This window comes from Abramis brama (assembly GCF_963993115.1).
Source record: "Abramis brama genome assembly, chromosome: 2".
NCBI lineage: Eukaryota > Metazoa > Chordata > Actinopteri > Cypriniformes > Leuciscidae > Abramis > Abramis brama.
The window spans coordinates 61,890,040-61,904,748 of NC_139964.1; the positions used below are offsets into that span (position 1 = coordinate 61,890,040).

At 37.0% G+C, this 14,709-nt stretch overlaps 1 protein-coding gene across 1 annotated transcript in view; it reads right to left on the bottom strand.

The window, feature by feature from the left end:
* Nucleotides 1–14,709, bottom strand: part of LOC311076195 (receptor tyrosine-protein kinase erbB-4-like) — a 174,757-nt gene that overhangs the window by 49,878 nt on the left and 110,170 nt on the right. The window contains exon 3 of the mRNA XM_084104167.1: nt 11,799–11,985. Coding sequence (XP_083960293.1) covers nt 11,799–11,985 — 187 coding nt within the window. The remainder of the gene's footprint in view (nt 1–11,798; nt 11,986–14,709) is intronic.

Genomic DNA, 14,709 nt, shown 5'->3' on the forward strand with positions numbered 1-14,709 from the left:
TATGAGAATTTTCAAATATTTTCAGTTCGGTTTGAAACTAGAGGCAAAGATTAGATTAAGACGGACCTAGGTCATTAATAACACTGTGCTCAGTATATCTTGTTTTCCAGTAAAATCACTAAACATCTTTAAAACCAGAAAAGTTCACATGAGAAATGAAATTGCATAAGATAAGTGCATTTTGTTCCATTTGCAATTTATTTTACCCGTTTTAAGCATAAAACTCATTAAATGCATTATTGTTTTATTTTCTAGCAGTTTTGCAGTGTAGGCGATAAAAATCATTATTTAGAGCACAATCTTGATTTCCATTTTTTTTTTTTCTGTAGGCCTATCCATCCTTTCAAATTGCTGATTTTGCAGGGGGGTTTTTTCTACCATGAAAAAATGTCAATGCAAAATAGGCTGATACATTAGAAACATCCACATTATACACAAATGTCACATTGTGGCACATTGTGGAGTTTTTTTTTATATTACACTTTTCCATTGAGGCTGCGGCGTGCTTAAAACATCTGCAGATTTGTTTTTTATCTTTATTTTGTTATTATTTTGTGAATATTTACTAGCATTTTTTTAAGTCAATAAATGACCCCTCCCTAAAACTTTCACTTTGCTGATAACTTCGGTTATCTGCTTCAAGATTCGCTGACATTAGCTCAGTTTCATGGGGGGATGTTTTTAAAAAGTAAAGCTGTGTTTGAAGCTCTGAGATTCTGTGTAGTTTAAACATTTTGCTGCATAATGATGATACTGGATCCATTATTAATGGAGCTGTTCCTCTCTCAGCCTTTTGAGCAACAGACCAGTGAGATGGTATTAGCTCTGCTCTCTTCATTTCATTTTAGCCTTTTCACACATAAGTTCTAAATTCCCAGAATAGCTCGGTCAGCATGAGTAGGTTTTTATTTTAACATTACATATAATAAATCATTTCTAATAAATAATGCAATATTCCATTAAAAATGCATTAAAGAGGTCAAAAACAATGCCATTATATCTTTAACATACGTGGCCAGAATGGAGGAATCTGTAAATAACAGCCTTTTTCACATTACAAGATGATTTACCTTTAGATTCAAACCAATGTCTGACTGGGTATCAATTTTGTGGCCAATTTAGCCATTGTCATAATTCTAGTCTGGCTTACCTAGCTCTATCCCTCCAAAGACATTTGTAGTAAAATGTTCCCTGTAGTGCCAAATATCTGTCAATGTCCAAATTTCTAATAGCAGCACATCACGATCTTATTGATTCAGGAGCTGCCAGGAATGTCATAGACTGAGAGTATATTAAAATATTGAATATTTACCACAACCCCTGCCAACCTCCTGTACATGTCAAGACGTTAGATGACAAACCGCCAAGATGTTACTGGGCAAGCCTTGGCTGACTTGCAAATTGTAAAATTCTGATAATTCATGTTTGCCTGTTCTGGGTGCCTGAACAGTCTGAAGGACCTTAAAAGCAAGATGTTTGTAATACTTCATGTGTATATGTTTTTAGGAACAGTCAAGTATACCGTCCATAGAATTTGGTCTTGTGCCACTGATCTGCTATCAGTATTACGCCACTAAATCAATATTAAAATATTTTCTCTGTGATGACAAAAGCAGATATCTGTGTACATGTCAGCATTGTCTAATATGTGTGGAAAGGTTGTTTTTATATAAAGAATATTATCCCTCAAAAGCAATCATTATGTAGCACTGGAAATACGCAATGACAACACAATCCAGACAAAAGAAAAACACTAACATTACTGTGGGGTAAATAAGACTAGAATGACCTCCACCTTGAATATATGAGCAGCCAGCATTACCTGGTGAAAGGATGAAACCTGAAAACATTAGCCTTACTGATGGGTAAGAGTGTTTTGGGGGATTTTACCCCAAGACAGCACATTTAATCAAACATATGTGAACACACATATAGATGAGGATTCAAACTGAGAGATGAGGCTTGTACCTATCAATAATCTGTAATGGCTTACAATAGCATGGAGAATAAACAGGGCTCAACAATCAATGAGGCAGCAAAGAAGTAGGCATACACAGCAATGAATACATGAAAGTAAAACAAATAACGATAAACGAATATGATAAAAATCACACAGACCTACAATGAAGGAGGAACGAGAGCCATATCTACAAATGACAATATATGGTTTTGAACACCCTAGCACAATGGTTCTCAACCAAGGGGCCTGGGACGCATTACATCCAAGGGGGCTGCAGGATGACTTATAATGTTTTAAATGAATATATTATTAGTACAATTAATTAGAATAATATAATTAATAATATATAGCAAAAATACTGGAGGAAATATCTTATCTTATATGGGGGTATATAAGGTTAGTTAACCTGTTAACCGTTGCCAGAGCGCGGACGCACTGAAGCGGTTTTATTTATATATAGTTCAAAGTTACTATCAGATTTAATGTTATACCTTGACAAACTATACATCATTAAAAAGATATAAGACTCAAGTTTCAGAATTTGACCACTATTGTATTCTGAGAAACTTATAGCGACAGTTATTTCTTAATTTGTTTCAGGAGTTATGAAATGAAAAAATTAGTCGATACCTTTGATATGAATTATGCGCGTCAGCCGCTTGCATTCATAAAAAAACTCCCGTGCCGTCGTCATGACAGCGATACACAAAACAACGTGCCTCAGGGCTTTAGCTCAAAAATGTGCAGATTTGGAGAAATATTGATATATTCTCATAGGTTTACATCAGATTTCTATAGACAGGAATAATATTTATTGAATTTATACCCAAATGCGTCGATGTAATCATTATGAGCGTTTGCATAACTCTGATACTGTGTTTTGAATTCATACCAATAGCCTGAGGGCGCCCTCGCCGCCCTGTGCACAGTATTAGAACATGAAGAAGTGCCATAATCATGTGACAATCCAGGAAGCCTCGAACACACACAAAGCTAACAAGAGATCGCGCTGTAACTATGGCTGTAACATGCAGTTTTGAAGACAATAAACATGTTTGCTATGATATTTGAGTTACCTGTGTTTTTCAATCCATGCCAGGTATTTCCATAATAATAGATTATATTTATAATGTAATGCTAATCTATAGGGGAGAGTGGGGTGAGTTGTGCCAGTTTTTACTTAAAGTGACTTTAAAGTGAGGCCATTGCAGTAATGCCTTCAACTTAAGGATGTACATATATTTCAGGATGTGGTGCATCCCTGAGAACAATAACTTTGGATCTGAAATAAATTGTTTCAGAAATATAGCTCTTGGGAAAAAAGTGGTCTCATGGCACAACTTGCCCCTGGTGTGGGGGAAGTTGTGCCTTTGGGGGAATACATTGGGGGTAAATTGTGCCAGTGATTTCTGAAGTAAAACAGAACATTTTAATGTTATGAACCGTAATGCTATATGAAAGCAAGATAAATTCAATACAAAATTACTCATTTAAGGTTTATTTAGATATTGTCACCCTGGAATACCATAGCATGCGTTTTTCCTACTATGGTCAATTGCATAGGGATTTTGTATTGAACATAACTCTGGATCACAGTGTTATAGAGACAAGGGGGCGGGCTCATTTTACTCAGACGACCAATCAGTCTCTCAGGATCATTGTGAAGCTATTAAGCTACGCCCTAGCAACCATTTAGAGCACCATAGCAACACAATATATGATATTTGTGAATCATTTCAGGCAAAAAGGCTTTGGCAATAGATGCCTGTTGACATAGCGCTGTCTGTCAATTATGTAACATAAGAATAAAGTGACTAGGCTAATTTCTAAACATCCTATTGTGACATAGGCCACTTAAAAACGGAATAAAACTTCTCTTTAATAACATAGTGCAAACTCAAAACTGAAATCAGTGTTAGCTAAATTATACAAATAGCAGGCAGGCCTAAGTCAAACAATGATGAGGCATGACCATCTCCTCACTTCTCAAGATTATCCCCTGTGAGTATGTAGGTCTAGGTGGTCTGGATCTGGCACAACTTAACCCAGGCCCTTTGGCACAAATCACCCCAGACCCACAAGTTTGAAAAACTAGCATGATCCAGCAGTTAAGAGCTAACATCATGCTAACTGTATAGACTCAATGTGTAGCCTACTAAAGCACTAAAACATGTGTGAAATGTTTTCAAACTTGTCTATAATTGTTCAGACACTACAATCAGAAAACCTAAATCATAGATATTTTACTTTGAAAGGGAAAAAACAGTTTTTGCACTAAAATGTGCTTAACTCTCATGCCATGTGTCTCTCTTCTTTGGAGGACGAGTAAAAGTGATTGCTTTTCAAAATTATGTGGTCACATGACCAATTTCTTCTATGGTTTTCCAGAAACAAGGGTGGAACTACTTCCCCCCCTGGCACAAATCACCCCACTCTCCCCTATAGAATCGTTGTGCAGAACACTATCCAATAGTATATTTTCTGTCTGATTTTTTATCTGAAGCCAAATTAGATCACAAAAAATTATTTAAAATACTCGATTTGCTTTATAAAGTAAGTTTATAAGCACAAACATGGTTTTAATCTCATAAATTGTCGTGTATTGATGGTGTGCTAAGCTAACATGCTAGCTAGCCCTAGGTGCACCTGCCACCTAGAAGTTATATTTTTATTATTTTTTGAATGCTTACTGAAATGTTTCTTTATTCAAGAAATGCATTTGATACAGTTTAAAATGTAAGGGTGAACTTTAAGAAAAGAAATTAGTGACTGAAACCCTATGAATAGCCTGTGAATAGCCAGTCGTTAGTAACTATAATGCAGACAAAAGAAATGCATATTTAGAGCCATAACTAGGCTGGAGAGGTGTGAATGTGTGCAGGGGGAGACTGAGACTGAATGGGGCTCGTTTGCACCACAAAACAATAAAGACAATATACTGGATAGATGGTTAGAAGATGACAATAAACATCAGTAGCATTTTAGCGTCAAATCAAAATAAAGTCACATGACATGGTCTTGAAAAACATTTCACTAAATACAGAGTTTTGGACTTATTATCTAAAGATTTTAAACATAAAACGTTTAGACATGTGGCATTAGCTGTAGTGCATTTCTAGATTGCTCCAGTGCCAACTTCAATTTTTTTTTCATGAGGATGTTTCATAAAAAATAATTTCTAATAACTTTACAAAACTTTGAAGCTATTTATAACAATTTTTGTCATTATGACAATAATTAATTCTACATTTACAATAAACTGCCAGGTGTCAGCTTTCAAATGAGATCATACTTGTGCTTTTAGTACAAAGGGTTCATGAACTGTATCTGTTTCAGTTTGGGTATGTCATTTCTTGGGATTTTTCAAAAGTGGGGTTACAGCTTAACAGGTTAAGTGCCTTCAAGTCAAAAAGACTGAGAGCTCCTCCCCTAGCAATTGACCCTTCGCAAAGACCTGCCCCCTTAGTAACTGTTGCTATGTCCGACAAGCCATGGCACTCTCACGCCACTCTCACATCTTCTCACGCAGTGAAAAATACATTGCGGAGCAAAGAGGACACTGACAACATGCCGACAGACAAGACAAAGTGCTTTTGGTATGAAACAAAGTCTCAGCTTTCAAATGTTGTCATTTTTTAAGAAATTCAAATAATATCGCTTTGTGGCTCTTTAATGTGCCGTGACAGACCACTGTAGCACCTCAGTTCAAGCAGCACGTGAACCAATCATCTTTTCCTACTAGTTATAGCACAAACAATTTCAATGAACATCAGAAGGTATGTTGTTTCAACCACGGAAAGACATCAATATACACCATTTTCAAGTTAAAGTCCACCAAAGTTAAAGGGGTCCTATTATGCTTTTTTACTTTTTCAACTTTAGTTAGTCTAGTTTGAGCATAAAAATGATCTGCAAGGTTACAAAGCTCAAAGTCCACTCCAAAGGGAGATATTTTATTTATTTATTATACTTTTCCTGAAGATTATAACGTTTGTCTGTGTGCTGCACATTTTACGGAGAACAGCAGACAGACAGAGTGCAATGCAGGTTATATGCACAAAAGATTCTCCTGAAAGACATAACCATTCCCATTTTGTCGGGACAATCTGTTGTTTATGGATCACAACTTGTAAGTATGTCTTATTATCTGTAGTTGTGTTTTCTACTAACAGTTCCAATAATAATCTTTATGTAGCTGCTATGATAGCTATGATGTAATGTAAATGAAGGGCAAAGCTTTGCCTCTGCTAGGATGCTAATTGGCACAGTTCATCTATCCATGTGTTCATTTTGTGTATCTGTTGGTTGTTGTGGGTGTGGGGTCTGAGTGTGTAGTGCTTGTTTGTTGCTTAGTAACCAGCTGATCACTTAATCAGCCCGCAGCTGCAGCTAGTTACTTCTGTTGTTAGCTGCCTATATCTAGCGGGAGTGATTATTGCTTGGTGTCAGTTCGTCACTCTTGTTTGTGCTCTCTTACCCAGTTCCGGTGCCTGAGTTTCCTTACGGAGTTATTTCCTCAATCTCGTCTGTGTTCCCAGACTTCTGGAGATCGTTTGGAGTTCTCTTCATCCAGTTCCAGTTTGGCATCCGCGCTGGATTTATTCATATCACTCATCCTCTCCTGTGAATTTGTATCCTGGTCGCCCGCCTGCTATACGTGGTGTTTTGAGTATAATCACTGTTTCAACCTGTCTTCAATAAACTGCTTGCTTGCATTTGGATCTACGACTCTCATTCTGACAGCTAATATGATTAAATGGTGGATAGCATCGTATCTATAAGAAAATTACAACAACAAAAAAACATACTACTCTGAAACGTCCTGTGAAATCTGTGTTTGAAATCCGTTCAGCATGATCCTCTTGTTTGTTAACATTGTCAGGGTCTGAATCGGGCTCGAAATGGTTTGAAATTGATGACATTGTTAATATTTACATCTGAGTAGAGCTTGCGGTTATGAAGGGACGCGAAATTTCCCGAACACGCATTTAGCACTGCCAATCACAACACATTGGGCCAGCTAACCAATCACTGCACATTTCGTATTTCGGAAGGAGGGGATTCATCGAAAACGCGTTAAACCAGACTAGGTAGTGAAAAATCAAGCATGAAAACATTCTAGGACACCGCAAAAACAAAATCAAGACTTTGTTAAAGGGCATAATAGGACCCCTTTAATCTACTTACTCTCCTATCTGGTTGGACAAAATGGTGGATTCGGTGTTATGATTGGTCAGTTTGCCTGTCAACCAAACTTCCGGCGAAGGAAGCCTGAAACAAGTAGTCATGTAATTCCAGTCTTCCTGCTCAAACCAATGTAGGTTTGTAACACATTTGCATAATGCAACCCTATGGTCTTCATTGGCTGCCTGTGAACAACATCTACTTTGACCCGCCTTCAAACACTGTAGTTGTAGCTGAGGCCTGGAAGAGTTTTATTCAAGTTGACGACCTGTCAAGAAGACGCTGTTTTCTGTGCTGCGAAAGAAAACCCACTTTGCATGCACTTCCAAAGGATGAGGACTCGAGTTCAAATTAATATGGTAAAACCAATGCCATCATTACTATTCATATCTGTGTTTAAGAGTGCTGAGGAAGCCTCCAGAGCAGAAATTCAGTTATGGTAATGGGTGTTTTATTTCCGACATGCGCTATAAGCGGTCGACCAATCACAACAGACTGGGCCATCTGACCATTCACCATCTGATATCCATATCATGGATACTAACAATTATCGAACCTCAGATAATATTATTTAATTAAGAAATACAGGATAAAAAAGACCATTACCATCTACATTCTGCTGTTAAGAAATAAGGATTTTATCACTATTATTCAGGCTGGATAAGTTGATCTGATATGAACTCTAATCTGTATGCATTAACAGTTCTGGCCTAATTGCTTTTTATGATATATGCTGAGACCTACTGGCATGAAAGGAGTGTGTGGTCAGAGCTTTACATTCACCAGTCTGCAAATACTGGCATGGAGGAATAGAATACTTCCTCTTCATTATTGTTTTATGGGGTAAATGTCATAAATTATGACACAGAATAAATATTACTTGACTTCATTCCACAGCCAAATAATTCTGAATAGCGACCGCTGACCTTGAAAACACTGTATACATTGACCATATCTCCGGGAAACCAGTTACCTAGTTGTGCACTGTTTCTCTGACCTCTCTTTCTTCTGACATAATACAAATATTTCAATTCAAATGTCCATTTATTTATTTGGTAAACAACCATGTGTTAAAGGGACATGTCACCCCAAAGCAAAATCTTGCATAAAGGTCTTCTATCACCCTTTTATTTTTTTTATTTTTTTATATCTTCTTTTGTGTTCTAGAGAAAGAAAGTCATACAGGTTTGGAATGACATGTAATTTAAGCAAAATATTGAAGAAGAAAAATAAAAACTAGAATTGTATATACAGTGTATGACGTGTATATAATTGTAAAATAATAATCTAGATATTTTAATTCTAGATAATTCATATCTAGATCATTTATATCTAGTGTAAGACTGGAAAAACTGGAAGAACTGGATGAACAAAGGAAATTAACATTTGAACTCACCATTTGAGACGCAAAGTCTCACCTCAGAATACATCTCTCCCCCTCTTCCTCACTCCCCCTCTCTCATGCTGAGACCACATGAAAATTACCCAAAAATACATATGGTTTGACGTAAATAATTATCATCGAGTATTATACATGTTTGGTATCATTTGAAATGTCTCAGTGCGACTGGTACAAATGTCGCATTTCCAAATAAGTAAAACAAAAGGTAATAAGGTTTTTAAGAGTTTAGAGATAGCTGGCACACAAAGGAAGGTGGTCTCTAGACAAATGGTCTCCTACCCCCCAAATTCCCATTGTTAGCAGATGTTTCCATGTCAAAAGAAGTTTCTGTCTATATAATGAAATGCAACGAGAAGATCGGGGCCTTTTCTGTATTTCAGATTAGCCCGTGAGGCTGAGGGTGAGACTCTCAGCTTCATGTATTCCTAAATGTTGGGTTCGCATCTCTTCTCTTTATTCCAGAGCATTTGATGTTTTGTATCGATTATCTTTGAATTGATTATGAAATTGGCATGATACATTTACCTGACATAATAAATTGTTACATTTGATTATTCTAACTGACTTTGACATTATTTTCATTAAAGAGTTAAAAAGAATAGTCAAGCATTCGCTCACATTTAATGATGCACGGATATCATTAAAACCTTTTCATTTATGGAGTCAGATGAAATAACGAGATAATACATATTCAAATGTATTGCATTTAATCAAAAAATACTTTGCCTCGAGAAAAAGACACACGTAAAGACCTTCCGCACTGGTCAGATGCCGGCTTTGGGCCGTTCGAGTGCGAGTTTACACTAGATTTAAAGATTTAATGATTTAAAATCTAATTTATAAAAATTATTGAAAACATCTGCACCCTTAAGGTTTGCTTGAATGATTTATTTTGATAGAGTGAAAGAAAAAGTTATATTTGTGCTGAAGTGACCACATATTTATAGAATGAAAGCTACTTGCCATCATTAAAGGATAGTAAGAACAGGGAAGAGACGATGACAACAACTATATTTTATATCAAAGGATCCATTAAGCATCAGTGTCCAGTGTCTCAGAAACAAAGATGCATGCTTTCATCTCTTTACCAGGAACACTGCAGGATTTGAGTAATGGAATAATTCTAAGAAAAATTTAATTAGAAGGTAGTTTCAACTATGTATTGTACACAGGGAATTACAGACCTAAACATAGTGAATCTCATTCAGTAATAATTACGATCAAGAAAAACTTTGCATTTTATAACTTTATGAGTCATTCAGGAACATTAAATTATTATATACAGTTTTATATACAGTTTCAGTAATTTATGTAAGAACAAATGAAAAATCTAAGTTTTATGGCATTTCTATCTGAATTACATTATATTTAATATTTGTTAATGTTACTAACAAGTTGATGTCATTGTTGGCAGATCATAAAAATGACTCCCAGTCCAATAATAAATCCAACTTTAACAAAGTAACTAAACCTCAAATGTATAGAGTCTATACAAAAATTATTATGGCTGGGCGGTAGTTGTTTCTGGTGGGCATACTGATGGCTTTCTCTCTCCATTTTCTTTCATCCTTAACCCCTTTGGGTCAACAAAAGGGCCTTGGGCATGGTAAAACATACTTAGAACACTGGTGTGTGTGTGTGTGTGAGTGTGTGTGTAGGGTAGGGAGTTAAAATATTTTTTTGCCTACAGCAACGTTCTGACACACAGCAGCTATAGGCAGCTTAACCATCAAACCAAGCACGTCCCGTCAAAGAGTTGTGTAGCCTCTTCTCCAAAATATGTTTCTGTTAACTCAAGTAAAACCTTGAAGTTCCACTGTAAAATATGACAAACAACCTTATTTGTTAATTAATGTAGATTTCATTCCAGAGATAATTACAGCTCATGTGATTCAATTGGCATTATTCAGTCAAGAGGGGAGACCAGCAGCAACAAAGTTCTTTCTACCAAAGAAAAATGAGTGTAATCATGATTTAATGCACCTGTGGAACAGTCCTTAAAGGGATAATTCACCAAAAATGAAAATTCTGTCATCATTTTGTAAGAAAAAATGATGTGGACGTCAAGGATCTCAAAAATGAAGTTTATTACATCATAGCAGTGGCAAGGTATACGAAGCATCTTGGGTTCCCCGGCATCAGAATGAACCCAGAACATCCAAATCTTAAACCTTTTATCCTGTTCTTAATGTAAATTAAGTTGCTCTTGTTGCAACAGCTGTGGTCTGTATGTTAATGAAGTTGTGACACCCCATTGTCTGAGAAAGTTCTCTGTGTCCCACACCCAGTCCCATTCTACAATTGACTACCATTTGTTCAGGATGTGATCAACCCAAATGGTGAAGAAACAATATAACTTGACGTTCTTTCATCTCTATGATAATTAAGACATTTTGGGGATGAGCTCATTCTAAAATATATTTTGGAGTGGAATTTGGGTCGAGGCAGACTACAATTTCTTACAATTTACTCAATGGGACCCATCTGGTTACCCATATTCTTCAAAATATCTTCTAAAGGGAACACTTTAAGGTGCCTAATGCACATTAATTATCTAAATTAAAACATTATATCATTAGCTGATCAATATATTTTAGTAAAAAAGGTGAAACAAGGTAGCCTGGATGCCAGCCAGTCACAACATTTGAGGTCGGGAAGTTCGGTCTGGACTTGATCCGCTGTGGAGCAGCTATGCTCGAACCAGAGCTGTTCGGACCAATCAAATTGTCAGGGCGGGCTTTATACGATGATGGACAGATGATCAACAGTAACGTAATCATCCACATCACCAAAGAGCGCTTGGGTTGAATTCGTTTACAACAAAGATGACTGCCGCTGGAGAATTGAGATGTGTAGATTCCGCCATTCGCGTCTGTTATAGAACATATCGACAGCGCATTCATTTTAAAAGAGGAACAGAGAACCGCAATCAAGGCATTTGTCGATCGGAAAGATGAATGAAGAACATACAGTACGTCACTTACTCCATTGCTCTGATTGGTTTTAGGTCTATCCAATTGAGTGCAGAGGCATTTTCTTTCCTGGTTCGGTTGAAACACGTCCCTTAATCACAGCCCAATGGAACAGTATCAGACTCATATTCTGACTAGAATCTGAGTATGACAACGTCAGGCAAGAAAAAAGGATGATCCATCCTTTTATAAATCTGCCGTGGACCCATATGCTCTTTCATGTGTTTTTCTAAAAGATGTCTACTGCACGGCAACGAAGCCCACAGACAAACAGATATACCTGTCAGGTTCTTGAGGCCGAGTTGTCTAAGGCCGAAGTAGGCATCTCGTCTGTAGTTGAGAAAGATGGCCAGAGCGTAGCGTCCTTCATACAGTTTAGTGCCACGGATGATCCGCAGGTTCTCCAGAGGAAGATAGTCAAACTGGTTCAGAGCCACCAACACGTAACCCGTCACCTCCCGGATAGACTGCAGAGACACAGATACAAATATTTTCTGTTAGACACAATTAACAATTTAAGCAAAACATGAAATTCAAATTATCCGTTTTGTGAAATGTAGCTAAAAGTGTGCTTGTGAGATCTTTCGAATTTATTCATATCTATCTCACGGAACATAATTTTTATATTTCCTTAGGCAGAGATTTGTCCTCTACTATGCCTTCGGTCATCACGGCGATTGAGCATCACCAAAAGACCCCCAACGAGACAGCCTTGATATAATTTGAAGAGATAATGGCCCAAGAGAGCGCTGGACCCTCCCTCTCCACACCCACATCAATCATGTTGACATCCAATCACTGTTTCACACTGCGTATCATTAGCAGGCACAGAGGACAGGTCTATTTCATGCAGAAGAAGTGAATGTGATATAGCCGTTCTGATCGGACACACACATACTGCTGGTGTAGTCACGGAAATCCATCTGAAGAGCTGACCAAGCACACGGTGACAGCTGTCACCTGCCAGTCACGCGCACTGGAAGACCACTGAGATCATTTTTATACTGCTGTCTTAAATGCCGGATTCTGATTGGCCAGTCACAGCAATTAATAAAATGCCTGCTTAGCATTTACCATTAAAGGAATAGTCCACCCAAAAGATAGAAATTACTCACCCTCATGTCATTCCAAACTTGTATGACTTTCTTTCTTCTGTGGAACATAAAATAAATATTTTAAAGAATGCTGGTAACCAAACCGTTTCAGTTCCCCTGTGACTTCCATTGTATTTTCAGTCTATAAAATTTAAGTCAATGGGAACCGAAACTGTTTGGTTATCAACATTCTTCAAAATATCTTCTTTCTATTTCATGGTATCCTAGTAGAAACATTTTTTTTTTTTTTTGACATACAGCAAAGTAATACCATTGGTAATTGGTAATACACATGGAAATTTGTATAGGATGTAATCACTCTACTTGATAATAATGTAGTAGTTTCTGTCTTTGTATTACTGTCTTTATAAATCAGTCAAGTTTTAGGATAATTATTATGGAGGAGTCCGTTCAATTCAAGCCATCTGCGTTTCAAGTAATAGTTGTTAGTAGATGAAGTATTCTTAAATCAAGCATATCTCCTAGTGTGGGCAGAAAGATTCTCATTGTCCTCACGTGACACGAGAGACAGTGAACAAAGGATGAATTCTGTAATCAGTAATTAGCTTGATTATACCTTTCATACAGGCTGACTGATGAAGAACAAATAACACATCAAAGCCCCACACTACAGAAAAAAAGAGAAAAAAAAGAAAGAAAAAAAAACATGTGCCCAGAAATTTTGCACCAATGCTTTCTCTTTTATACTACTTTCACCATTTTGGCTCAAACACACATTACATGTTCCAGTGTGACTAAAGAAAATACACACCAACACAACACATTTATAAATATTATTAGATAGAAATTTAGATCCAGATATTCAAATTGCATTGTGAAAATAAATAATAAATACCTAGTTCTGGCCTGAAACTCTAGATGGTGCAGGCTGAGAGGTCTTTAACTCATTTGGTAGCGGTCACATCATCATCTACATAGCACAGCTGATTGGTTGTTGTTGCATCAGTGGAAAATGAACTGCAGCTCAACATTCAAACAAAAAACATTCAAACAAAAACAACATTCAAACAAAAATGCTCACTCACATTATACATCTTTATTTTTCTTGCAGGCATCACTAGATTGTAAAACAAACTATCCCCCTCCCCTTTAGCTCTGGAACCATACAATTATAATTTCTGTAGTATTAATATTAGATATTTTGGAAAATGCTAAAAATGACACTCTTACAAGTACAAATCTCACACAACAACCAAACATCTCTGCAGTTTGAATTTTAGTCATGGATTCCTGCACTAATAGTGTGCAAAAGAAACAGAAAAAATAGAGCAAACACAATATTCTACAACACTTACTGGAGGTGAGCCAGCAATGCTGATTCGTTATCATCAACGCTGAACGAATGTGGTAAAGATAAAGCTGAGCGGGCAGCAATCAATCGTTTTGAATTCCAGCCCAAGAGCAAACAATATAAATGTCAATGTTAAATGCAATCTATTTGTTCCACTTTAGCAGCAGGTGACATAACACATGTGCTTGATCAAAACCATCTGTGACAGGGTAGATATTAAAAATCCGTGGAGAGAAACAATTCAGCTGAACGTCTGAATATCACGAACACAGGAGGCTTCACCAAACCCTTGTTATAGGACTTTGTCAGAGGATTCGTGAGTGTTAATCATTATGACCATGTTGATTTTAGACAATCTCCATTTAAGAAAGAAGGTGCTTAAATCCTTTAGGTTGGATTAACATATGTTAAATTGATGATGTCTGCAAACAAGGCCAAGAACATCCCACCTCAAAGTGGCTTTTATAGTCTTTTATTGGGATCGAAAGCAGTGAAGCTCAAAGTTTACTTCGTTTTTTACACGTATGCTAGGGTATACGTACAGTAAAGGTTTGCCTGGACATCTTAGTGTACTAGAACGCTATCAACTCGGGTGTGACGTCATTCCCAGCTGTGACATCCCTCCTTCGAGGTAAATGGAATGAAGCATTAGTTTGTCCGCAAGGTGGCAACACTGGCTCGGGCCGTTGTTTCACGGTCCGAAAGTACCCGGAGGAGGCAGAACAAGAACAACGACAAACTACTGAAGAAACGGTAAAAAAGCAAAAAAAACAATATATTCCTAA